We start from the raw sequence: 26,353 nt of genomic DNA on the forward strand, positions 1-26,353 counted from the left end.
GTCATTTCAGCTCCAGAGCTCGCAGTGGAGTCACCAAGCCTGTACGTGGCCAGTAGTGTGCTGGTAAACGTTACACAACCGGCTCTCTGGAGAAAACAATCCTAATCTTTGTGTTTGCCAATTTCAGTGGCGTAAACGGCCCTATATTAGCCAATTCCAAGTTACCAAGATGCCAAGGGGCTCACGAAATGCTGGAAAATTTGACAATAGTCCCTCATGAGTGGATGCAGGCTGGCTCCAGTACACCGGTGGTCGGCCATATGGTTATTTACTGCCCTCAAAATGCGAACAGAAGGCACACGTGTTGGTTCTGGGCTGAGGCTTTTACAAGACCGGTGAGGCTCCTCTACCCTGTCTACTGCTGTGAGAGCATCAGAGTCCCCTGGAGGCTTTGTGGCCCCAAGGTAGCTGGGTCCCAGCTCCAGAGTTCTAGACTCTGCAGATCTTGGGTGGGACCCGAGAATCTGCCTTTCTAAGAGTGTTCTAATCGATGCTGATGCTGATTGTCTGAAACCAAAGCCTAGGGTGATCATTCTACCTAACGAGTTATCTAAGCATCTACAATGGACTAGGTAGATAAGCACCTTCCTTGAAAGAAATACAAAAACAGGCCCTTAACTCATTGTCTATGCGACTTAATTCTCTTAAGAAATCCCATTTGAGAAAATCTGCCAAGGGAATAAATACTAAAACAAAGACTAAAAATTCATCACTTCCTAATGTATACCATCTATGCTCTGATGGTTCTTCATGTCTATTTTACCCGCCCTGAGAGCAAATCAGGGCTTTCAGTTTTGTTTTGTTTTGTTTTTAGTCCACAGTTCATGTTGTTAAACATTCGCTATCTCATCAGTGAATGTAACTCTTTATTTATTAAAATACAAGCCTTGAATCCAAAAGCAAACAAATCACGCCTCCGATCAGTGAGGAAACTACCACCGAAAGTCAAGACGCGTGGAAGATGTTTTTCCATTCTGACCTCAGAGCTAGACGCTGAGAATTAAGTATGATAAAAGGCTAATGAATTAAAACATATGTGGTCTCCTGATTCCCCTGCAAAGTTGCAGTGACTTCACAAGGACAGAATATTAAGAAAAACCACGTCGATAACAAAAAGCAGCAATAAATAATAGGGAGGAGATAATAAACATAAAGGCAGATATTTAGAAAATGTATGGGGCGCCTGGGTGGCGCAGTCGGTTAAGCGTCCGACTTCAGCCAGGTCACGATCTTGCGGTCTGTGAGTTCGAGCCCCGCGTCAGGCTCTGGGCTGACGGCTCGGAGCCTGGAGCCTGTTTCCGATTCTGTGTCTCCCTCTCTCTCTGCCCCTCCCCCGTTCATGCTCTGTCTCTCTCTGTCCCAAAAAAAAAAAAAAAAAAAAAAAAAAAAAAAAAAAAAAAACAACAACAAAACGTTGAAAAAGAAAAAAAAATATTTAAAAAAAAGAAAATGTATGGCCTTGGTCATTTATGGCAGGGATAACAGGGCAACATATGGCGAAGTCTCATCATACACCATTTAACTTACAGAAAGTCACCTATATGTGCTGAGATAAAGAGAGGGAGAGATTACAGACTGATTGAAATACTGCTGGGATCTGCCCCCTCTTTCACTCAATAAGCCTATGGTTGCAGAGGGGCCAAGGAGAGATGGGGGTTTTCTATTGCCACCGTCGACTTAGGCGCCACTCTCTTCTCACAGTATAAGCACCTCACTGCCTTCAGTTGGCTTCTGATATTTAAAGATAAGATCTTTTATCCGACAACCTGGCTTCTAAAAGCAAATTAACGACTTGATCTGGCTCCTAACTGAATGAACAGTGATCTGTGTTCCACTTCATAGCCCATGCGCATCAGCGTATAACGAAACCGAACAGTAACTGATACTTACAATGATGCCCCTGAAAATAAAGAAAAGTTTTAAGTTCCATTGTGTTTTAGAATCAGAAGTCCTGGGTTTCAGTCTTAACTCATTACTACAGCTTATGTGATCCTTGGCAAATCAGATAGGTCACTCAGATTTATCGTCCTTGAAACGTGGATATAACACTACCACCTAACTCAGAGCTTTGTTGGAGAAACTAAATGAGATATTTTAGGAGAAAAGAACTCTGTGAACTGCAAAATGCTATAAAATTGTTGGCTAGTTATTAATGAGGCAAAGCAAAAGATGGTCAATAAAAATTTTCATTAAAATATTAAAATAAAAATATTTCAATGCTTAAAGGACTAGATTTTGGTTGTCCTAAAAATAACATGTATATATATTCAGTTCCCTTTCATTAATACATACATTCTGCACAGTCCATTCATTTATTCGAACGTTATCTTGGCCACTGTTATTCCCAGATGGGTAAAATGGTACTATAATTTCAAATGCAGAAATTAAAAAAAAAAATTAAGCAGCACCCCCAATGTACCACAAACATCTGGGGATAGTGCATACTGTCGGAAACGCAGTAAGCTCAGAATTGTATATTCCCCAAACTTTCATAACGACTAGCAAATAATATCACATAAGACGGCTAGAGATTCTGATTCCGCTGGTCACGGAAACACTCTCACATCTTCTTCAACTATCTCCCGGACTTCAGAGTTGAATTCGGTTATTTATATATGATGGCGGTTTTGGTTGCTTGGTTGGTTTGGTTTTGCCTTTTGGTAGTCTGGCAAGTGCCTGTGTCTTCTACCCTCTCATCTTCGCTCTGAGGACGTAAACTTCTTTGAGGCAGCAAAAGATGTTTGGCTGCAGCAAGTAATGTGGTCTTTACCACGTAACATGCTTGAAGCAGTACTCGAGACATATATAAAAGGTAACGATTTCCTCATCTTGTTAGTAATCGTGAACCAAATTTAAGGGTATAAAAGAGATGTCTAAATGTTGACATCTTTAAATATAAAATCAGTGGAGTTATAGCTATTGAGTCCTGTTCTTTTTTTTTTTAAGTTTACTTATTTATTTTGAGAGAAAGAGAGAGAGAGAGAGAGAGAGAGAGAGAATGAGAATGTGCGCACTCAAGCAGGGGAAGGGCAGAGACAGAATCCCAACCAGGCTCTGTGTGGTTAGCCCGGAGCCCCATGTGGGGCTCCAACTCACGAAGAGTGAGATCATGACTTGAGACGAAGTCAAGAGCCGGATGCTTAACCGACTGAGCCACCCAGGTGCCCCTCAAGTCCTGTTCGTGATTAGATTTCCAGAATTTAAACATTTTGAAGATGCTAGGTAAATTGCAGATCTCAGGCTTTCCCCACAACTGCAGCAGATTCATATTTTACCCAAAGGGAGAAACTTTGAGAGCATCTTTTAAAAATGGTAAACTGAGTTCCATCAGAGGGGGCTTTTGCAGCTGAGCATTGCTTTCCATTGTATATAAGTTGCTTGGAAATAGTCATTAATGTTAAGACAATTGTATCAATGTGAAATTTATTCTTTATGAAGAGGAGAAATTAATTACAAGAAAACATGATTTATGAATACAGTTTTCCTTTTTTATTTTAAACCAGAATATAGTTTTAAACTCTATGTGAGTTTGGGATTTTCAAAGTTTAAAAATCTTATATCTTTCTCCTCTGTCAGTAGTTGGCAGGAGATTAATATCTGCTACATAAATAAATGAAACCACCCATGGCTCTATATACACAGACATGCACGTGAATGTTGTAATTGAAACATCTATGTCTCTTTGTCTCTCTTTACAAATGTAGTTAGTACAGTTGAGGGTCAGGGGTGAAATTCAAATCTCTCAATGCTTGCCCAGTTCCAGCATCAGCTACTAAGCAAGACTAAATTGAGACTTTCCCTCCAAATATTTCCTCAGAAAAGTGTTGACTCCAATTCAATCCTTCAGAATGTCTTTTCTGTCCCATTTGTTTTATTTTGAACAACAACAACAACAACAAAAACCTTGCATAGTGGCCGGCAGGAACCTCAAGAGATGGGAATCTGGGATGCTTATAGAAGTCATCTGACAGAATTGGTTAATGATAATTTTTAAAAGGTGAAGGTTGGTAAACCATGATCAATTATTCCTAGGGTATACCCTCACACTTACCAGTGGTGAAGGCCATTGTAAACAAGTCTTGTAAAGACAGTTTAGAAAAGCAAACGAATAAGTGACTCTGATGAGGTGATCAATAATACGTATCTAAGAAAAATGAAAAGATTCTCTTTCCTAATATATTGTGAATGGGCAGTGAGCTTGGGGATAAAGCTTCCAGCGATAACATTGAGGAATTAAAAAATGGCCCTTCTGGTAGTTGGCAGCTGGCTAGGCGTGATGACCCCAACTGAACATGAAGAGCAGTCACAGAAAACAAATTAGACACGACGCCATGCCAGCGCCATGTTTGAACAATACAGAGATGAGGCCACTCTGCCACCACGAGAAGGACTAATAAAAAGCACTGTTACTTCTTCAACAGGGACAGCTCTGCCCTACTTCAATCACCTCACCTTCTAGATGAAAATTATTAAAGATACACAGTCATCACATTAACTCTGTTGACAGCATCTAATCCAAATGGCTTCCAATTCCCTAATTCCTCTTTAGAATCATCTCGCCAGCCAAATCCTGTAAGCAGCTCTCTCTAACCCTCTTTTACTGAGATGCCCCACTGTCTCCCTGGGGCGATCTCTTCCTTGCTGCAGTAAGCTAAAAATCCGAACATTTTGATTATAGGTATGTTCCTAGTAGTCTTTGGGCAGAGAGCTGTAATAGCATCATACAGGAATTCAGACAGCGCACATACCTTACAAGGAAGATGGTGAGCTCTAGAATTCTGGAACATGCATATGAATGGTGTGAATGCACTTGTTTCATAAAATATAAATATGACAAACAGCACTTCTAAAAAGTGTGTTATTTTATAAAATGAGATTTAAAATATGGAAGTACTGCTCAATTAAGAAATGAAATATAATTAGACATTTGCAATCTCATCCACATTCTTAAATGTTTATAAGTTGCTCAAAATCCATTATAGATTTTATTTTCCAAATGGGAAAGTGGGGCTCTCCTTATTTCCAAGCATATGTAATTAGCATTTATTCAACTTCTCACAGCCTAAAACTTTTCTTTGGGTGTAAAGCTAACTTATGTTTAAAAAAATTAAATTCTCCTATTCTTCTATTAATAAATTTAAAAATCTCTCAGTAATTCTTTCCCCAGCTTTTTCTATTAGTACTGACATGGAAATTGTGCTCACTAAATGAGTGAGTCAAAATGGGCCTATTCATTTGGGGGGAGGGGAGGCAGAATTATGATTCTTATGTCTCTTTTGATTCCTGATGTTATAAAAAATTGCACCAGGTAAATGAGATCATATGTCTGACGAAGGATTCATAAAAGCCAGATGTTGTTATAAGTGTAATATTTAATTAGGCAACATTTTGACCAACAAGGCACCACTCAACATGCTATACCAAATAAAAATCTTCAGACACACATCTGTTGTAAGTAATATATTAAACATTATCCAGCCAAAAAAATAAACCCTAAGGAAGTTCTTGGAAATGTTAAGATATTGATTTTAGCGATAGAACAAACTTGTTGGGGAAGAAAAACAAGCTTAATCTAGCTAATTAAAAACAAAACAGCTGGGAGAATGAAACATCCCTGGTTTTGATTGACTTTAATCGCAAATGACTAATGATGCTGTCATTTTGCAGCGGATATTTGAGGAAATGATGCTTGGAAGATTCTAATTGCCCTCTTGACCATTTGTCTACAGCAACTATTTTGTGTTAAAGGTTGGGGTGGAGTACTTTGACCAAATACAGAAGACCCCTAATGCTTTACTTTTTCTGTTACGGTAAAAAAGAATTCAAGAATATTAACAAAATATATTATTAGATTCATGTTAACCAGATTTTTTGAATAATCTAGGTAGCCAAGCAAACCAGCTAGTTTCATCTCATCACCTCAGCAAGGAACCAAGACATTTAAAATTCCATTAATGCTCTCAGTTCTAATATATGGAAGGTGATATAAGGATTTCAGAATATACACATTTTAAAAGTTTTAACAGAAAGTGTAGTCCTCCACGTGGAGTTCAAGAATGAGAACCCATTAAAGAAGATGTCTTCCAACCCCTTTAGTTCAAAAGAGAGTTGTGAACACTTTAAAAACCAAAAAAAAATTAAAAACAAACAAACAAAAAATAGAGTTGTGTTTTTTTTTTTTTGGCAGTTGTCAATATTGTTGTTACTGATGGCAGCTGTTATTGCTGCTTTTAAAGTGCAAAATTATTCTGCGGAAAGTGGAACATATTAAAAAAAGATCCTATCAACAGCATTATCATAAAATATTATTAGCAAAGGGATAACTTAAGTAAAATGTTTAACAATTTGTCTAATTTATCTGACCAATTTTCAATAATTTCTGAAGATGGAGGAACCAGATGCAAATCAAATGAAATAAAACTGTGCGTGTGTGTGTGTGCATGGGTGTGCATGGATGCGCGTGTGTGTGTGTGTGTGTGTGTGTGTGTGTGTGTAGGGGGGGGAGAGAAAGAAGAGACGGAAAGCAAAACCATGATGCTTATTTCTTCAATCATATTCTTCTAAAAATTTTCAGCATTGTCGCCTCAGAGATCCGTGCTATGTTTATGTCCTTAGTAGAAGTGTCATGTAATATATGTTCTATCTTTAACAGGAAATTCTCAAAGAAAATAAGGAAGAAGTGGGTTAGTCAGGGATGAGAAAAAGAAAAACTCAAAATTTACTATCTTTGAAAATTAAAGAAATCCTAGTGAGGTTGATGAAGTGAAGGAAAGGGTGGGGGGTAGTGAACAGCGATGAGCCCAGGTCCCAAAGAGAAATTTGGAAGGTGAGCTTAGGAGCTGAACAGAATCATTCTTTGCTGTGTCCTCAATTAGAAGGTCTGCAACCAGAGGACATACTGATTGTGCATTTAAGTATTAGAGCTTATATGTATACCATGAAGAAGTTTCATTTTCTTTTTTAAGAATGTCACTTTCTTCTTAACTGTTACTATTTCCAAAAGAAATTTCCCCCAAATGTAAAACCAAACTTTTTTCCTGAAAATGTACTGCAGGCTACTGAGACTCCTTTCTCTTCCATTAAGGAGTGCGAAACCCAAAAGTTAAGGAGAAAAAAGCATTAAGGAGTAGCACGATTGTTAAAATTTGTATATATACAATGAAAATTGAAAGAGGCTTTGTTTATGGAGTCAGAGCAATGGACCACCCTTCAGAAAAATCATCTCGTAACCTTTATAAAAAGCAGTTTTTGATCCATGCAGAGATGTAAATAGTCCCTCCAGTTTGTTGCCTTGTACTGCTGGGTTCTGTATTCCGAACTATGAAGGGGTTTTTGAGCCTCCAACATTTCTGGCTACTACAACCCCCGGCTCATCTCCAGGTGTTTCCAAGGTCATGGTCCATATCAAAAGTTGCATGTGAATCAACTATTTCTCGACGCCCCACTCTCCCAAATCAATCTTTCCCTTTTGACTCTTGATTATCAGCTTGATGTACTGATTCTTCTCCAAACCCAAGGGACAAATGGTAGAACAGGGATGAGTTTTCGTTCTGCTTCTCCCAAATAAGCTGACTTAAAAGGAAATGGGAAAGGAGAGAAAAGAAGGAAAGAGAGGGCTGACTCTATAAAGTGGTTTTAAGGAATGCAGATGAGAAGGAAAGTTAGCATCTTCCTGTTCTTTCTTTCATTTCAGAAAGGTAATTCCCCTTTTATATCACTAATGCGAAGGCAGAAAGCAGGTAATGCTCATTCAGACAGTTCTGGTCTCCAAGTGGCCCAGGAGTTGAAGGCTTGAGTGGGAGGTGTGATAAGTTAGCATCAACAGCTTGGATTGTTTACATATGATGAAAAAAAAAAAATTCTCATCGGCTTTCAATTAAGAATTTTCCCTCTGTTTTTGTTTTGTTTTGTTTTGTTTTTTACAAAGGCACAAAAATAAAAGAAAATTGTGCCAAACCCGGCACGGAGTCTTTGACGATCAAACAGGCGTAGACAGAGTAGACCTATGGAATGGTCCGTTCATTTGTTTCACTGCTTGCTACCAGAGTCCCTCTGATAACGAAGGAAAGGGTCTGCTTAGGGAGTGGCTTTCTGGAGAGTGTACATTTCCAGCAGAAACACTGGAAATGTGCTGCTTTCGGGGCCTTCGCCAGCTCTCCATTCTAAATACTGGACACAGTGTTACCTCGTGAATATTGTCATACTAGGCTTGGAATTGGATGCAAATTATTATTATTGTTTTGGATGGAAGGAATGGTGACAATGCATTCCTGAATAAATGTCTATCAGTATCTACACGCAAATCTGTGCCTTTTAGTATCTGGTGATTGGACATTATGTTTCAGCTAAAACTTTACATTTACCTAAGGGAAAGGCCCCTGTAAACTGCAAGGAAAACAAACAATTTTTAGAAATGAAGCTTGGGCCACACAGAAGCGGTGACCTTAGAGACAGAGTCTAAGTCATGGTAATGTTGTTTGCAAGGACAAACTAGTTCTGTATAATGAGGTTATTGACCTGCACTGCTTTAGAGCAGTTTTAAACATGAGGGTGAGGCTCACTGAATCACAGCCTGCAATGTTAGCTAGAGAAACCAGGACTGATCAATAAACAGCCACCATTACAGGCTCTCAGGAACCTTCATCATGATGGGAGCCATTGTAATTTTGGTCAGGTAGAGAAAATAAGCTAACCTATACCTACCGTCTATTTATCACTGGACTCTCATTTGCAAATGGAAGCCATTGATTAGCCATTGTTTTTGGCTTTCCATTTCTCTCCTCACGTAATAGCCTGCGAATAAATGCGTCCTAGACTTCAAAACGTATGTGAGGAAAGGAAAGAAGTAGAAAGCTTTCTCCCAGGCCTGTTTTTTTACCAAAGAGGGAAGCAATTACATGACATTTCACTAAAGATTCTTGACCCAATAAAGTACTAAAGCCCAAATGCCAATTTTCCTCTTTCATACGAAAAGAGTGTAACAGAGAAAAGAAAGGTCATGGATCATATTGTGATTCTTTACAGCTGGTGGAGACAGACAGTATGATGCAGTAGCTTGATTTGAATTAAGCCAAACAATATGAAAAGCATCAAGGCTGGCAAGCAAAGCAATAAAGCCTAAAGAATTTAATCTACCTTGAAGGTGGGACTACTTTCTGTATGGATGGCAGCACACCGGGACAGAAATGAGTCCTTTAACGCAATGACTCGTTAATAGCCTTAAGATCACAATATATAAATAGGATATGTTGATCAAAAAGACAGCTCAGCCTCTGCAGTTGCGGCATGGGCGATATTTCTTTACAAGTTATTTCATTGATTATAAATAGACACGTCAGTGGCAAATGTACAACAGGGGAAGCATAACCCATTATGAGGTAATGGATATCGCTTCATTACCTTCACTGGCTGAGCGGCTGGTTTTTCCTTGTACAAATGCTGCCCTTTAGACAAAATCCCTTCCACATCCGGCTGTTTAGCTTGAACTGCTACTTCAATTTCCTGGGGAAAAGAACACATACAGTGCAGATGAACTTCACAGTTAGCAATAAAATTACTAAATTTAAATATACCCTTGGAGACTCCACATGTATTGCAGACCAATTTCTGCATGGTACACGGGGGCACACAAAGGTAGCTTTAGCGCCGAGGAAAGAAACAGAGGCCTTTGGGAAATGTACTAACATTGAAAATATTTATCTGAAATCTTGTCGAATCATATCCTAATACTATTCAATAGAAACACAGACAGTAGCTTTGGTTTTCAAAATCACTCGAATGCAATGAGAAATATGATTTATGAATACGATTAACATGGATAAGTGCTATTGTTAACTTCAGTAATCTCCGTAATCCTAATGTTCATTTTACTTTGCAGACTCCTTATTTTAACAGGATTCTCTTGGGCTTTGGATCCAAAATTTCGTTTCAAAATAAAACCAAATAATTCTTCCCACATCACTGTCAAGATTAAGTTTCTTTCCAAAGAGTAAACACTTAAAGCTCAATGTCAAGGCTTATTAATTATTAAGCAGTCAAATTAAAAAGGCCTTTTGAGGAATGATTTAATTATTAAAAAAAAAAACTTGTTTGTTTCCCTTAATCTAGAGAAGACTGAAGAAGGACCAAACAAACAAAAACCTCTTTAGATATGAATATAAAGTGTTTTGTTATTGGCCGCTGTCTAGCTCACTTGAAGAGAGAACAAAAGAAATGTGCATAAATTGAGGCTGAAGGAAGTGAAGTTAAATATTACAGAAGACTTTTTGGATGGAACACTTGTTAAACACCAGGATGGAATATCGATTAATCAATGTCAGGCGTCAGTCAGGGCCTGGGCAATCTTCCCCAGATAGCAACTCCTGATTAACCCATATCTCCCTTCCTCCCTCTCCTACCCTGTTGCCTCCCAGCACTGCTGTGTGTACGTGTCTTCATGTCATTGCTTCCTTTATATACTCTGTTTGTATCTTTCTCTCTCAGCCCATCAGAACAGGGAGTCCTCTGAATCCAAATTACTGTAACTTATATGGCACAGTATGGTGTCTTGCCATGTATGGGTGTTTAGCACACCCTCTTGAAAAGGATTATTTCTTTGGTTCTTATTATAATAAATACCAGTGGAAGCTGGACATTAAGACTAACCCCGTGCATTAATGGGTATGTGTGCAACACACATACTTACACACACGCACACACACACATGCACACCACCTTCAGGAACAATAATTATAGAAGAAATCAAACCTTACAAGAACTTTCTTATGACAAAAATGGAACAACATTCCATGCTCATGGATTAGAAGAATAAATACTGTTAAAATGTCAATACTACCCAAAGCAATCTACACATTCAATGTAATCCCAATCAAAATTGCACCAGCATTCTTCTCAAAGCTAGAACAAGCAATCCTAAAATTTGAATGGAACCACAAAAGACCCTGAATAGCCAAAGTAATATTGAAGAAGACCATAGCGGGAGGCATCACAATCCCAGACTTCAACCTCTACTACAAAGCTGTAATCATCAAGACAGCATGGTATTGGCACAAAAACAGACACATAGACCAGTGGAATAGAATAGAGACTCCAGAATTGGACCCACAAATGTATGGCCAACTAATCTTTGACAAAGCAGAAAAGAGTATCCAATGGAAAAAAGACAGTCTCTTTAACAAATGGTGCTGGGAGAACTGGACAGCAACTTAGAGAAGAATGAAACTAGACGACTTTCTTACACCATACACAAAAATAAACTCAAAATGGATGAAGGACCTGAATGTGAAACAGGAAACCATCAAAACCAAAGAGGAAGAAGCAGGAAAAAACCTCTCTGACCTCAGCCACACCAATTTCTTACTTGACACATCTCCAAAGGTAAGGGAATTCAAAGCAAAAATGAACTATTGGGACCTCATGAAGATAAAAAGCTTCTGCACTGCAAAGGAAACAATGAACAAAACTAAAAGGCAACCAACGGAATGGGAAAAGATATTTGGAAATGACATATCAGACGAAGGGCTAGTATCCAAATTCTATAAAGAACTCACCAAACTCCACACCCGAAAAACAAATAATCCAGTGAAGAAATGGGCAGAAGACATGAATAGACACTTTTCTAAAGCAGACATCCGGACGGCCAACAGGCACATGAAAAGATGCTCAAGGTCACTCCTCATCAGGGAAATACAAATCAAAACCACACTGAGATATCACCTCACGCTGGTCAGAGTGGCTAAAATGAACAAATCAAAAGACTATAGATGCTGGCGAGGATGTGGAGAAACGGGAACCCTCTTGCACTGTTGGTGGGAATGCAAACTGGTACAGCCTCTCTGGAAAACAGTGTGGAGGTTCCTCAGAAAGTTAAAAACAGATCTACCCTATGGCCCAGCAATAGCACAGCTAGGAATTTACCCAAGGGATACAGGAGTGCTCATGCATAGGGGCACGTGTACCCCAATGTTTAAAGCAGCACTTTCAACAATAGCCAAACTATGGAAAGAGCCTAAATGTCCATCAAGTGATGAATGGGTAAAGAAATTGTGGTTTATATACACAATGGAGTACTACGTGGCAATGAGAAAGAATGAAATATGGCCCTTTGTAGCAACGTGGATGGAACTGGAGGGTGTTATGCTAAGTGAAATAAGTCATACAGAGAAAGTCAGATACCATATGCTTTCACTCCTGTGTGGATCCTGAGAAACTTAACAGAAGACCATGGGGGAGGGGAAGGGGGAAAAAAGTTAGGGAAGGAGGCAAACCGTAGATTCTTAAAAACTGAGAATAAACTGAAGGTTGATGGGGGGGTGGGAGGGATGGGGGGGGGGGTGATGGGTATTGAGGGATGAGCACCGGGTGTTGTATGGAAACCAATCTGACAATAAATTTCATATTAAAAAAAAGAAATTTAAGTCTCAAGAAAAAAAAAAGAACTTTCTTACAATAAAAAAACGTTAAAACAATCTTGCAAACTTGTAACAAGTCCAAATTCAGAGCATACTTTGTGAGAATTGGGCATTTCTTCCTTTAAAACTGTTTATAAGTATCTGTCTTTCTCTGTACAACTTATTTCACTTAGCATAACACTCTCTAGTTCCATCCACGTTGCTACGAAAGGCCAGATTTCATTCTTTCTCATTGCCACGTAGTATTCCATTGTGTATATAAACCACCATTTCTTTACCCATTCATCAGTTGATGGATATTTAGACTGTTTCCCTAATTTGGCTATTGTTCTAAGTGCCATATGTTTTCACACCTATGTGGACCCTGAGAAACTTAACAGAAGACCAAGGGGGAGGGGAAGAAAAAAAAAGTTAGAGAGGGAGGGAGGCAAACCATAAGAGACTCTTAAAAACTGAGAAGAAACTGAGGGTTGATGGGGGGGTGGGGGCGAGGGGAAAGTGGGTGATGGGCATGGAGGAGGGCACCTGTTGGGATGAGCACTGCGTGTTGTATGGAGACCAATTTGACAATAAATTCCACATTAAAAAAGGTAAAATAAAAATAAAAATAAATCTCAAAAAAACCCTGTTTATAAGTGCATCCGGTATAAATTCGAGACCTTCAGAAAATGATCACAGGTAGTCAATAATTTTACCAATGGTTTGGGCCTGCAGCCAAACGATGAACACTGCCATCTTTCTCTCCCCGCTCCTCTTCCTCGACCCCAAATAAATCGTTCCAAAGATCACAGAGCATTGAGGCTACTCTTCAGGAGGCACTGGCAAATCGAGTTAGGAGACTGCTTTTTATATTACAAGGAATTCCCTTCGGCACCAAACACGCTTTAATTCATGAAATTTTCATTGGCAGATGAACAGAAAGAGCGGCAAGGCTGACATTAAGGCCGCCCAGATACTACTTTAGAGCTGAATGTGAAGCCAGCGCTTGCTAGATGGACTGAGGAAAAGTTGGCCTGCCTTGTGAAATGTCCCTGTTTTGCGCCCACAGGAGGTAAGATAGCCCCTCTTCAGGCCATCGAGTTAGCCCCAGATTTAGTCCTCTGATGAATGAGCACTGCAAAGTCACATCATCTCCCTTTATAGAAATGTTTCCTATTAGCATGTCCTTCTCTCATCACTAATGTCATCTCTTCGTCCTTCGATGAAATAATGAAGAGTTTCAGCACCTGGATGAGACGTACCCTTGGTCCTAGAGACACAGAGCAATGGGGGAAGAATCATGGGCAGCTCTCAATTCTTTGCTGTTATGTCTTGGCAATGTGTTGGAAAGCGTGATCTCTAATCACACGCACCTTTGATAAGTCCCTTCAGAAAGAGCATTTTGAAAATAAAACTCTACACTTTACCTCACGACATTTATATGCGGCGTGAATTTACGAGTGAAAAGGTAGGTCAGTTATTCAGGGTCAAATATTATTGCTGGAAGGGTCAACTGTACTAAATCCAATTAAATTCACTTAAAATATTCTTTAGTATATTTTTCTTCAGTTAGTATGAGAAATATACACTATAAGAAGCTGAAAATCATCTTGAAAAATGGAAGTATAAGTGAATTAAACTAAAACATTTTGATATCTGCATTTTAAAGCTTGAAACGGCAAAATGGAAAGCAGAGCAAAGCAAACAAATCCCAGCCGAAGCATAGGACTCCGCAAAAATAAAACACGCTGCTAAAATCCTTTGCTGTGCTGAAAATGTCAAGCAACTGCTATAATGATATTAACTGCTATAACAATATTTATGAACCAGAGCTGCTAACAGTTTACTATGTGTCAAACACGGGGTGTTTCATATAGTTTTTCCCTTCCACTTAACACTACTACAAGAAGGTATTATCTAATTTTACAGGTGCTGAAACTGAGCGAGACTGGGTCAATTTTCTGAAACTACATAGTTTGCAAAAGGCAGAGTTGAGACGGCAACCAGGACACGACTGCCACTAAACGTCCACTATACCCCTTACTCTTTTGTATGTGGTGTGTGTGTGTGTGTGTGTGTGCATGTGCTAAAATTGGTAGCCATATTTCTTAATCCCCTGTTATTTTTTTTTTCTCTTCCTCTTTAACTCTAATACATTTTGCAACATCCTTCCAGGGTGTGAGAGAAAATCTGGTCTCTTTCCATAGAGAAGAAATAAATTCTTACACAGCCTTTAAAAAATCACACCAAGGATGTCTCTTTGTGGATTTATGATTGCCAAACTGATGATATCCAGGTCAGAGAATGGGTTTGAGTAAACCTTTTATCTCACAAATGGCCTTACATCTTTGTATGATTTAAGGTAAGGTGAAGGAGGTCACCACTAAAGTGGAAACATAGCTAATTATAGCGGCCAGTTTTTCTAAGTAGAAAGTGTTCGACTTGAAAGAACATTCAGACAAGAAAGTCTGCATAGATTTTCCACCAAAAAAAAAAAAAAACCAAAAAACCCCAAACCCCATAACCTCACCTCTAATAATAGCACCTTACCTTTCCATTTAGGTTTTCTCCCCTGCCTTATTCTTAATATATCCTTTACAGTGTAAGAGTTTTATTTTCATCGTTTCACAGTATTGGCGGTTCACTACAATCTCACACATAATTTTAAGAAAATAATCTGTACTCATTAGAGAATAAGGAATAATCCTTCCTTAATAATCACTAGGACAAGATCATGGTGTATTCTGAAATCCAGCCCTGATGAGTTTTCCAAATGGAGTGACTTTCTAAGCACTTTCAGTCTTAGTTATTCCATAGGAAACTATATTACTATTACTGGGAGTTGTTGGTTTGACAAGCAGCGAATCAAAGGTGAGTGAAGAAAAAAGACAAACAACACCTGTGAGGGTGAAAGTAGCTATTCACATGCAAATTAATGCATGCCTACATTTCCTAAAAGTTGATTCATTTAATACTATATTTCTAATTTAATATTAAGATGGTTACGTGCACTTGCTCTTTTTTTTAAACTGGAAATTTACCTCTAAGGAAAGTATAACAGAAAGACATTTTTCCTCGTTTTAGGTTTTTATTTTTAATTGTGTCTCCATCATTTTACCTAGTGTTAAGCTTAGAATGTATGAATATGTGTATACATATGTATGATTGATATGTTGATATATACACATATATATAATCACAATATAAGGAGGATATACACAGCCTTTTCACATATATTCCAACATTCATTCATTATTTGTTCATTTGCCGAACATTATTGAATATTTACTATATTTCAAAGTCTTGGCTATGAAGCGTGAATACTACGAGGCATGAGGTAGTCCCTTGTGAAAGACAAAGACAATCACATATGAAATTTAGAATGCAACAGGTATAAGAGCCAGCAAAGTACAATTTCCACTGGGGCACAGAGAAGGAACTGGTGAGTTCTGTGCTCAAGGGGCAACAAGAGGGTAGGGGCAGGCCTCACAGGGGAAAAAGGGCTGCAGCAAAGGCTTGGAAGCGAGACAGTGCACGCACCTGGGTGACAAAAGGATGGACGATATAAAGTACTTGCAAGAAGGAATCTGGGATATGCAAAGACAGGAACCAGAGGCAGCATGGTGATCCCATGTGGAGGAGTGGAAAGAAATGGTACGGGAGTAGAAGGCAAGAGCCAGAGGAAAGAAGCATCTCTTATGTTACCCTCAGAAGCTCAGTGGAGAACCCACAAAAGGATTTTAAATAAGGGAATTACACTTTGCGTTTGAATTGATGTTCTAAAAATGAATGTATATGAATATATGAATAGATGGATAAGATCTATTACTAATGCATGGCTTTTAATTCACGTAAGCTGGTATGAATGAGACATGTATGCCGCTTGTGAAGAAAAAAGAAACTCAAGAGAAAAATGACAAGTTTTTCCTTAGCAAACTTAAGTAACCATTCCCTTAGTTTTCTAATTTATAAAGAGCATTTCCTGCCATTTGGCTATTTTGTCAATCCTCACAATCGACGAGTTTTCTATCAACTCTAAGATATCATGGATCCTAAGGACCACTGTTACTTTATAAACTGCTACGAAAGCTAAAAAATTACACTTTGTAGATTCGACTATGAGATACATCTCAATTTCAGAGAAGTTAAAATGTAAAAAAAAAATGCATTTGGGGGATCAACGAAATTCTAAGATGTTTGTGAATACCACGATCGGTTTATTACTTCATTATTATTCATTGCCTCTGTAAACATGGCTCCTCTACCAGTGAATCCATTTTCCTCCCCATTGACTTTGGTCTTTACCATGTGCCTTACTCTGATCAATGAACTGTGACCAAAAGAGACTGTATGACAGCTCCGATCTGAGTCTTTAAAGACACTTCAAGATTAACTAGTACCCCTAGTTCCTGTCTTCTACCATGAAAGAATAATGCATCATATAAGAGTTGGTATTTCCAGCCTGGGTTTTGTAATAAGAAGACATTTGGAGCAGATCTAAAGTTCAGAATGAGAAAACCTGAATGTGATCCATAGTGTGGAGTAAATATGCAGCTATTCCTCAGACCCGGGAGTGAGTAATAAATGTTTGTTGTCACAAAACACCGAGATTTGGGGGCTATTTGTTACTGCAGCCAGAGCTAACAATTACAACAGTATGGTGAAACAGACAAACAAACAAAAAATATATGGGTCCTTGGGATGAAAAACCAAAGTAAGCCTTTAAAATAAATGTCCCCTGGTCATATATTTCGACTGCACCATCTCTCACTCCACATACAAACTGTTTGCTAAAAAGGAAAGCAAGAAACGAAAAATGAAATGGAATCAATATTGTGTTAGAGCCTGACTTCTCCGGCCTAGATTGTCAGGCAGACTCTGACAAATGAAGGCTGATGGATGGAAAAACACAACATTGGGCAGTTGCGTTTCTTTCTCTTTCCCCTCGTACCGGGTGACTGTTCTTTTATTTATCTACAATTAGGTTTGCTAGACCACAGCAATGCGGCTGTCAAGCACGTGCCAAGCTGATTGACAAAGAATGACAGGTTCTCTCTTTCCATTCTGAGCTAATCAAGGGCAGCCCACCAAAGGGAGCCTTGTTTTTCTGATTTAGAGATTTATGGATTTCAAAAATAATCTGTCCAAATATACCAAGTATGATGCAGTATTGATGTTTCAAAGTGCCAAATGTTATGAAACTAAGAAGATATAATCTACCAAGGTACATACGTGGAACGTTCAAGGCCAATAAAAGAGTAGAGATAGGTGTGACCATCAAGTAATGAGACTGACATCCAGAAGCCCTCCACTCAGGACGAAGGGGTTTCAGAGTCTTTTGGGAAGACTTATTCTGACAAAAGAAATCTTACCGACAAATCCCCGATGTGTTAATTCATTCAGTAAATATTTACTGAATCTTCGAACACCTATTTTGTTATAAATAGCTTAAGTAGTGGATATTTAACAGTCACTAAAACAGACACTATTTTCCTGTTCACGTGAGGCTTGTCTTCTAATGGGGATGGTGGACAACAAAATACAAATTATGGCCCATCAGATGGTAAAAAGTGCTAAAGAGGAAAAAAAACCAAAACTTTAAGTGGAGATAGATGTCTGTGTGGGGTAAGGAAGGATGGGAGGGGGGTATCTGAGAAACTGCTTCCAGGGAAAACCTCACTGAGAAGGTGATTATTTGAATAAATATGAGTTAGAAGTGAAAGAAGAAATCGAGCGGCTCTCTCAGGGAAGCACAATCCATGCAGAGGAAACGGCGAGTGCAAAGGCCCTGGGGTGGCAATGTGTCTGGCCTGTTCAACACAAAAATAAGGGAGCCTGGGTGAGTGGAGCCGAGGGAGCAAGGGGAGAGGAGCAGGACAGAGGCCTGAGAGGCTGGAAAGGATAAGGCCCTGCAGGGCAACTGCATGAGGACTTTGGCACTTACTCTGTGGGAGATTAGGAACCATAGGAGGGTCTTCAGTAGAGGAGTGATGTGATCGGACTTATTTTTTAACATATCATTCTGACTGCTGTGTTAAGATTAAACCAAAGGGATGGAGAAAAGAGACCATAGTTATAAGCAAATTTCCAAGGGAGTTAGTTAAAGCCACATTGCTTGGAAGGAAGTACTTGTTTGTGGAAACCCGATACACTTATTCTGAAAATCTTTACACATACAGTTTTAAAATGAGGACTAAATCTGTCTGATCTGGTTAAAGCAGTACTTTACCAGACTCATTTCTTGAGAGTGGCACTCCCCAGGTTTTACCAGGTTCCAAAGTCCTTAGTGGTAAAGACTGTGGGCTCTTAGGCCCAGCTATATAAGTTCTGATCCTGGCATGAGTTGATTATTTTCAACAGACACCATATGGCCCATAAATCCCAAAATATTCTAAAACCTTTGCTATCTGATCCTTTACAGAAAAAAGTTAGCCAACCACTGATGTAGAGAAATGGTTAGGTTTGGGATTTGCGACTCTAAAAACCTTCAGGTGCACAGAAAAATTATACGGGTAGTTATTTTTAAAGATAAAACATGAGAAACATATTTTGCCTTTTATCTCCTCATACAGACTCATAGAGATAGTCAAACAATTTCCAGTTATACTTTGGAGCAGGGCTCAACAAACATTTTCTAGAAGGGGCCAGACAGTAAATACTTAGGCTTCCCAGGCCATATGGTGCCTGTCCTACCTGAATTCTGCCAGTGCAGCGTGAAAGCAAACATAGGTAATGTAAACAAATGAGCATGATCGTGTTCCAAAAACACTTTGTGTACAAAAACAGGTGGTGGACTGAATGTGTCCACTGCAGTATCGCTTGCTGACTCCTGCTTTAGTGTATTGTATTACAGGGTTGTTGGAAGGAATCAGATCAGGGACGAGATCATCTGGGTTCTAGGCTTTGTGATGCATGAGTTGGGGCAAGTCACTTAAATTCCCTGAGTTTTAGTATCCTGAATTATAAAATGAGTTAGAACTACAGATAGGATTACAGAGCATTTTGCCCCTGTGCCTGAAAAGGTGACCTCTGAAGAACTTTCTAGCTGTTTTCTACGTGGAAGCCTGACAACGGTGCAATGTCAACTGTGTTTCGTAGGCAACATTGCTACCGCTAAAAAAAACAAAAACCAAAACCCGATTGGTAAGTTACACCTGGCTTAGGACTTCTACTTTTGAACTACCAATGTCTACTGGAAAGTCGTGCTTTTGGGGATCCCCTAAGCCGAGTGACTCTTATAACTGAAAATGTACCTTTCATGGATCTTGGAAACTCTATCTATGTCATAAGACATTGGCTCCTGGGGCACATTAAACTTCTAGGTCAGAGTTGACCCAGCAGCTCCCTGTGCGTCTCCTTTCTTTACACCTGATCTGTCATCTGGGAGTGGGCAGAGGCTGCAAAAAAAGAAAAGAAAAAAAAAAAAAACACCTCTTGGAAAGCTCTGTGAATGCTGCACAAACCGCTGTGAATTGTAATCCTGATCCTGCCTTTCTGGGGGGCTGTTTCTCTGTTCCTGTACCCTGTGAAGTGAATTTGAAGCTGAATGTGGCTAACGGTAACCCCATTCAGTTGCAACCAGCAAGACTCACTGATGGGCTTTATAATACTCATGTCTAGGACCCGCATTTTATTGTCACAAATTAATTGCTCTAAAATTGAGACACATTTGATAAATGATGGTACGTCATAGTCTAACTGACAGCACCTCTTTCTTAGTGACAGATAAAATAATGGTACATATTCTAATCAATGGTGTCTTCGAAGCAGTGAAATATGGCATGTGACCGGGATATTCATAGTAGGTCAGGATCAAATGATTTAGTATATGCAAAGGTAATACTAACTGCTAACATTTATTGAGAATTTACCAAGTACAAACACTGCGCTCTGCACTTAACATAAATCATCCTAATTAATCTCACTCAATCTCCACCGCAGAGCCTTTCACCACACATTACTGTCATTTAGTCAGATTAAAAAAAAAAAAAAACAGAGTCACAAGAGGTGAGGAAACTTGCCTGAGGCGCAAGCTAACAAATGGTAGATATAAGATTTGAACCCTGGTCTGTCTGACACATGTCCTGAATACTTAATTATGATACTATATGTTCCCTGAATTTAAGTATAATCCGTATATACAGTTCAATTTTCTTTGCGAAATCACAGGGTTTGGAACCAGAACAAAATATTTTTGACTAATGTATAATTTTGGTTTAAGTTAGGGTTTTCCAACCTCAGCACTACTGACATTTTGGCCTGAATAGTTATTTGTTGTAGGGAGCTGCCCTTCTATTATAGGATGTTTTACGGCATCCCTGGTCCCGATTCACAAGATGCCAGTAGCACTCCCAGCTCTTCCAGATGTGAGAACCAAAAAAATCTCCGGACATTGACAAACTCCCCTGCAGTACATGAAATAGTGTGATTTAATGTAAGTGTCCTTTCTCGCCTCTTTCTCGTAGGGAACGCTGTCTATAATGGCATCTTTTATACATATTTGTTCAGATGCACTAGTATTCACACTATGACTGTGAAACCACATTTGAATGCGGTTCGGATGAACTCTAAAAGTGTAGGTTTCAGTTTCTGGCTGAATTATTCCTAGGAATACTCCTTCAAATACCCACATGGATCAAGGAACACGGTGGATTCTATGGAATACAGAGGCATATGAGACCTTGCATTTCACATTCACCTTGGCCATAATACCTACATTATTTTAAACTGATATAGCACAATGCTAAATTACTATCCACGTGGTCATTGGACATAGGTCTTGAAGTCTGGATAGTTTTCTCAATGTAAGTATTATTCAACACCAGGACTTGCTTTTTAAAATATAAAATAGGGGCACCTGGGTGGCTCAGTCAGTTAGCATTTGACTCTTGCTTTTGGCTCAGGCCACGATCTCACGGTTTGTGGGATCAAACCCTGCACTGGGCTCTGTGCTGACAGCGCTGAGCCTGCTTGGGATTCTCTCTCTCAATCGCTCTCTCTGCCCCTCCTCCACCCGTGCTCTCTCTCTCTCTCTCTCTCTCTCAAAAAATATATATATAAAATAGCAGTTAGGGTAATTTTCAATAAAAGCAAAGAGTAATTCAGTACACCTGAAACTAATACAATATTGTAGGTCAACCACATTTCAGTAATAAAAAAGAACATTAAAAAAGGAAAAAGCAATTCAACTCTGACTTCATGATTGACACACTTCAAATAAAATTAAAGATGCTTTTTTTTTTTACTACTAAGTGCTATACCAAAATTAGAGTTATTATCTAAAACAGCTCTTTCTAAATTCTTCCATAAGCACAAGCAATCAAAAGGATAACTGAATTAAACTTGGGTTTAAAACACTAGCAACAAGAAAGTCTGAGGTTTCTCTTAGGAATAGCCTTTCCTTAAACATGTATGAAAAACAAAGCCAACAGGAGGGTTTCTGAAATCAAGGAAAGAAACCCATGATGGAATATAGCCCCTTCTTTGGTTCACACAACATGTCAGTTTTCATCTTGAGTCCCAGGTTTACGTTCAGCCTGCCAAACATAATATTTGTACTCCCGTAACTCTCCATGACTTCTACCACTCTAGGTGAACATTTTCATCGGTCTCCTACAAAGTCAACGATAAGGTTTTGGATAAGGAATTGTGAACCTGTATTTCAGATACATATAACTGTTAGAATCCCGAATATACAGAGAACTCATATTAATTTGTAAGAGAAAGCAAACAACCCAATTGAAAATTGGGCAAAGTATTTGAAGAGTCAACTCATAGAAGGAAAAATCTGAATGACCAACAAACATGAAAAGTTGTTTAACCAGGGATATGCAAATTCAAATACTAAATTCATGTCATTTCCTGCTGCTGGTGGAAAGCAATTTACAATATGTAATAAAGATGCGAATACTCTAACGAGTCAGCAGTTCTACTTCTAGGTATTATCACATGGGTTTATGAGGAGACCTACAAACAATGTTCTTTCGGCTTTGTTTACATTAGTAAAAAACTAGAAACAACCTAATGATCATTCATTTCTAATCTTACAACCCTATTGATGGTTTTGTTCTTATTCAAATCGGAAATACCTTTAACAGGTTACTTCTCTTTTCTAAATCTACTTTAAATGATTGTTATTTTGGATGGTGTCCAAAATTTCATCTAACTTAGTCATAAGCAATGTTAATGCTTCTATTCATAACTGGACCACTGAAGATATTAAAGATAATAGAGATAATACTGTCTTTAATAAATCTGACTTCAGCTATAATGGCACACACAGTATAATATCTCCAATAACATCTGCTTACTTTTGAGTGAAGCACAGAAGTGTGTGCGTATAATTTTGTACTTGTGTTATCTCTCCAATTATGCAAATCACTAATACTTATTACTATGCGAACACTAGAAGATATATTGTAATAAATGTTACCATGAGTTATTAATTTTGTGTTCCTTATCACCTACTTCATCAGATAATTTAAAAGACAGAGACGCCTATCTATCCACATTTTCTCTACATGCTATTCACAGAACTTTTCTCAAATCAATCTTGAAAATCAGTGGTATGCCCACACGGTTTTGTGATTTCATAGGTCAATAAGTAGAATTTTTGTTGTATCCTATACATTCTAGTGAGTGCTACCACATTTTTTGCCTTTTGAATGTTTAATGGTTATTAATTTTAAGAAAATCAATATCATTATAATGACCAGCATGCTACATAACCAGTTATTATAAATGCAGTTTGAGTTAACCTTAAAATTAAAATGACTAATGGGATGCCTGGGTGGCTTAGTCGGTTAAGCGTCTGACTTCGGCTCAGGTCATGATCTCACAGTTCATGAGTTTGAGCCCTGCATCAGGATCTGTGCTGTGAAGTCAGAGCCTAGAGTCTGCTTCAGATTCTGTGTCTCCCTCCCTCGCTGTCCTCCCCCACCTTCAAAAATAAATAAACATTAAAAAAAACTTAAAAGATTAAAACTATTATTAAAACACTATAAGGTAAAGAATTATGGGTGCTTTTATCGACTATATACTTTGGGCCTTCTTAGGATCAGTAATTGCTGAATGTTCATTATGTCCAGAGGAGGCAACGAGGTGTTCAGAAGTTGGAAGCTATGGCTTCAGAAGTATTATATATGCCATCTCTAAGTTTTTAATATATTGATCTGTTTATTGAAATCACTGAAATTACATAGCAACGTAAATACAGTTACAATGGGTGATAATTTAAGTAGTTAATGTACAACTAATGTGTCTCTTTTTCAAAATACAGATCTGATACATATCCGAGTATTTAGTATCTTTCATAATATATATAATTCCATATAATATTCATATTATATATACATATATTCCATATATATTTTATATATATTCCATAATACATATATAATATATATATTATAAAATATATATATTATATCATTATATTACAAAATATATATAAATATATATATATTTCATATATATGAATGATTGAGCCCAGACACATTACTGCTCTCAAGGGAGAGCCAGAAAGAAGGAGAGAAAGGTATGACAAGGAGAACAGCAGATATGTGGCAATTTGGAAGTATTTGGAACACAGAGGTGATTTCTAAGTCAAGTACAGCTAACTACAGTAGTAACATCACCTAACTTTGTCTATTAGGTGATAGGAGGACTTTTACAACATAGAATTATATCTGTTAATTAGATTTATAATACACTCTTCTTTTCAATGCCATGTAAATTAATATAAGTGAAATCTTAATGTAGAGAAGTGCATAGTTAAGAAAAAACATCACTATGGCGTTTCTAAGCAAACCTAGTGCACAAAATTTGCTTACATGTTCAATGGGAAGAATCATGTGACTTGTGATGTATTTCCCCATTACCACCATCTAACTTTATTCTGAATTTGAATAGTTCAGGTATTCCTTAAAACTTTATTTTGAGAATGTTACAGAATTTCATCAGAAACGTTCATCTCTAAATTAATTTCCACCAATCATTCTGGTAATTTTTTTTTGACTCTCAAATATGAGCAGAAGTTTATATAAATTTATGGGATGGCAATTGAATAGTAAAACAGCTTTATTTAAAATAAGTATTCCTGAAAGCGTTATTTTTGGTGCGAAATGATTTTTCTCCTTCCCTGTGTTTATCTTTTCTTCTCCTTTTTAAATAAAATCACAAAGATTATGGCCGTAGGTTCTCTTTTTTTTTTTTTAACTTTTTTCCCTCAGCAACTGATACAATGTTCCGTGAAAAACAAGTCCATATCCTCCCCCACACCCATAAAAAAAGGGTATTGAGTGGCTTTATGTTGCTGTAACTTCTTGGCAGTCATCCTTACCCATAATGATAGGCACATTTGCTTTTAGAGATGTCATAATTATATATTTAGAATTCTAAGTGCTCGTCAGTGGAAGTCACTTATTTAAGGACTCCTTTAGCAACCAGTACAGTTTAATGAGCAGAGCACAGCATTTTCTGATGAAAATATAAATTCACAGTTATGGGGTCAGGAGGGTAGGTATCAGGCAGACAAGGGGCATCGGTGCAGAGACCAGAGAGTCAAGGAGAGTACAGAGACATGCAGGGGGACTGAAGGTCATGTACCCCAGGTAATTTTATTTCACCTATCCATCCAGATGCCATCCTAGAGAGGAGCAAGAGGAGAGCTAGCGAGTTTGAAAGACTGGTGATTTATTCAAGAGACTGGGAAACTCATATAAAGAGACTGGTACAATTGTTTCCGACTGAGATCCTTTTTTCTCACTACTCAACATGGGAGAAGTGTATGAAGATCAGTGAGGAATAAATAAAGTTGCATTTGTGTAATTGAATATATGACCCTAAGTTATTTATACCGTTTATATAATTCTTCCTGCATATTTATTAGATTTATGACTATGTTTTTCAAAGTCTAGTTCCTAGACTGGCAGTGTGAGTATCACCAGGAAACTGCATTTTAACAAGATCCTTAGCTTATTCCACCCACCTTAAAGTTTGAGAAGCATGGTCCTAGATAGTGTATACTAGCCTTCAGAATCGATAAAAGTTAACCCTAGAATTTTAACTCATTTCCATACTTACCTTATGGATATAACACGTATCTTTCAATGACACACCTTTATGAGTAAACAGCCTCATGGATATAGCTTTTGGAATCAGACGAGAAAGGTGGTTGTACCTTTTTTTTTTAAGTTATTAGAAAAATGGTACCGTTTTGAGTATTCTAAATTGCAAGTGCATAACATTTCTGAATTACCTGAAATCTCAGCCTGCTATTTTCTACCAATACCCACCGCCACCAAGGGTGGTAACTTCCATGTTCAGAACCTTTCTCATTTAACTTCCACGGATTCTACCCTGTGTTCTGTCTGCCAAATAAGCCATCCCTCGGACAATATAGTTGGTAAACCAGGCGGTCCATTCATTAACTTAAACAGAAGTTGTTGTTGTTGTTGTTTTCAATATATGAAATTTATTGTCAAATTGGTTTCCATACAACACCCAGTGCTCATCCCAAAAGGTGCCCTCCTCAATACCCATCCCCCACCCTTCCCTCCCTCCCACCCCCCATCAACAGAAGTTGTTTGGAAATGAATGGAAGTGTTCCCATCTTTCTCCTCCACACATACTCAGAAAGGGATGGCATCCATACGCAGAGCACAGCTTTCTTTTGAAGGATATTGAGAAATAAGGATAACATTGCTTCCGATGTTCTCATACAACCTACTCCAACGTATCATTATGTAAACTTGCTTTTAACAGAACAAAGATTTGCTTTTAACAGAGAGCAAGACCGGTAAGTCAAAAATTACAATTGTAGTTCCGTAAAACATGATTTCAAGAAAATATAAAAACGAGTTAGGGTGACAAAATATTTGGAGCAGTAGAACGATCAAGTAAAGGAGGGGTCTGCTTTCTTACGAGATGGTATCATACTGGTGAATGGAAGATGGCAGTGGGAA

The 26,353-nt window shown here is 38.2% G+C and overlaps 1 protein-coding gene across 1 annotated transcript in view; it reads right to left on the bottom strand.

Annotated features, from left to right (window-relative positions):
• The window catches only part of DMD (dystrophin), a 1,998,908-nt gene that overhangs the window by 671,319 nt on the left and 1,301,236 nt on the right, over positions 1 to 26,353 (bottom strand). The window contains exon 49 of the mRNA XM_049644567.1: positions 9,400 to 9,501. Coding sequence (XP_049500524.1) covers positions 9,400 to 9,501 — 102 coding nt within the window. The remainder of the gene's footprint in view (positions 1 to 9,399; positions 9,502 to 26,353) is intronic.

Source organism: Panthera uncia, chromosome X (genome assembly GCF_023721935.1).
Source record: "Panthera uncia isolate 11264 chromosome X, Puncia_PCG_1.0, whole genome shotgun sequence".
Taxonomy (NCBI): Eukaryota; Metazoa; Chordata; class Mammalia; order Carnivora; family Felidae; genus Panthera; species Panthera uncia.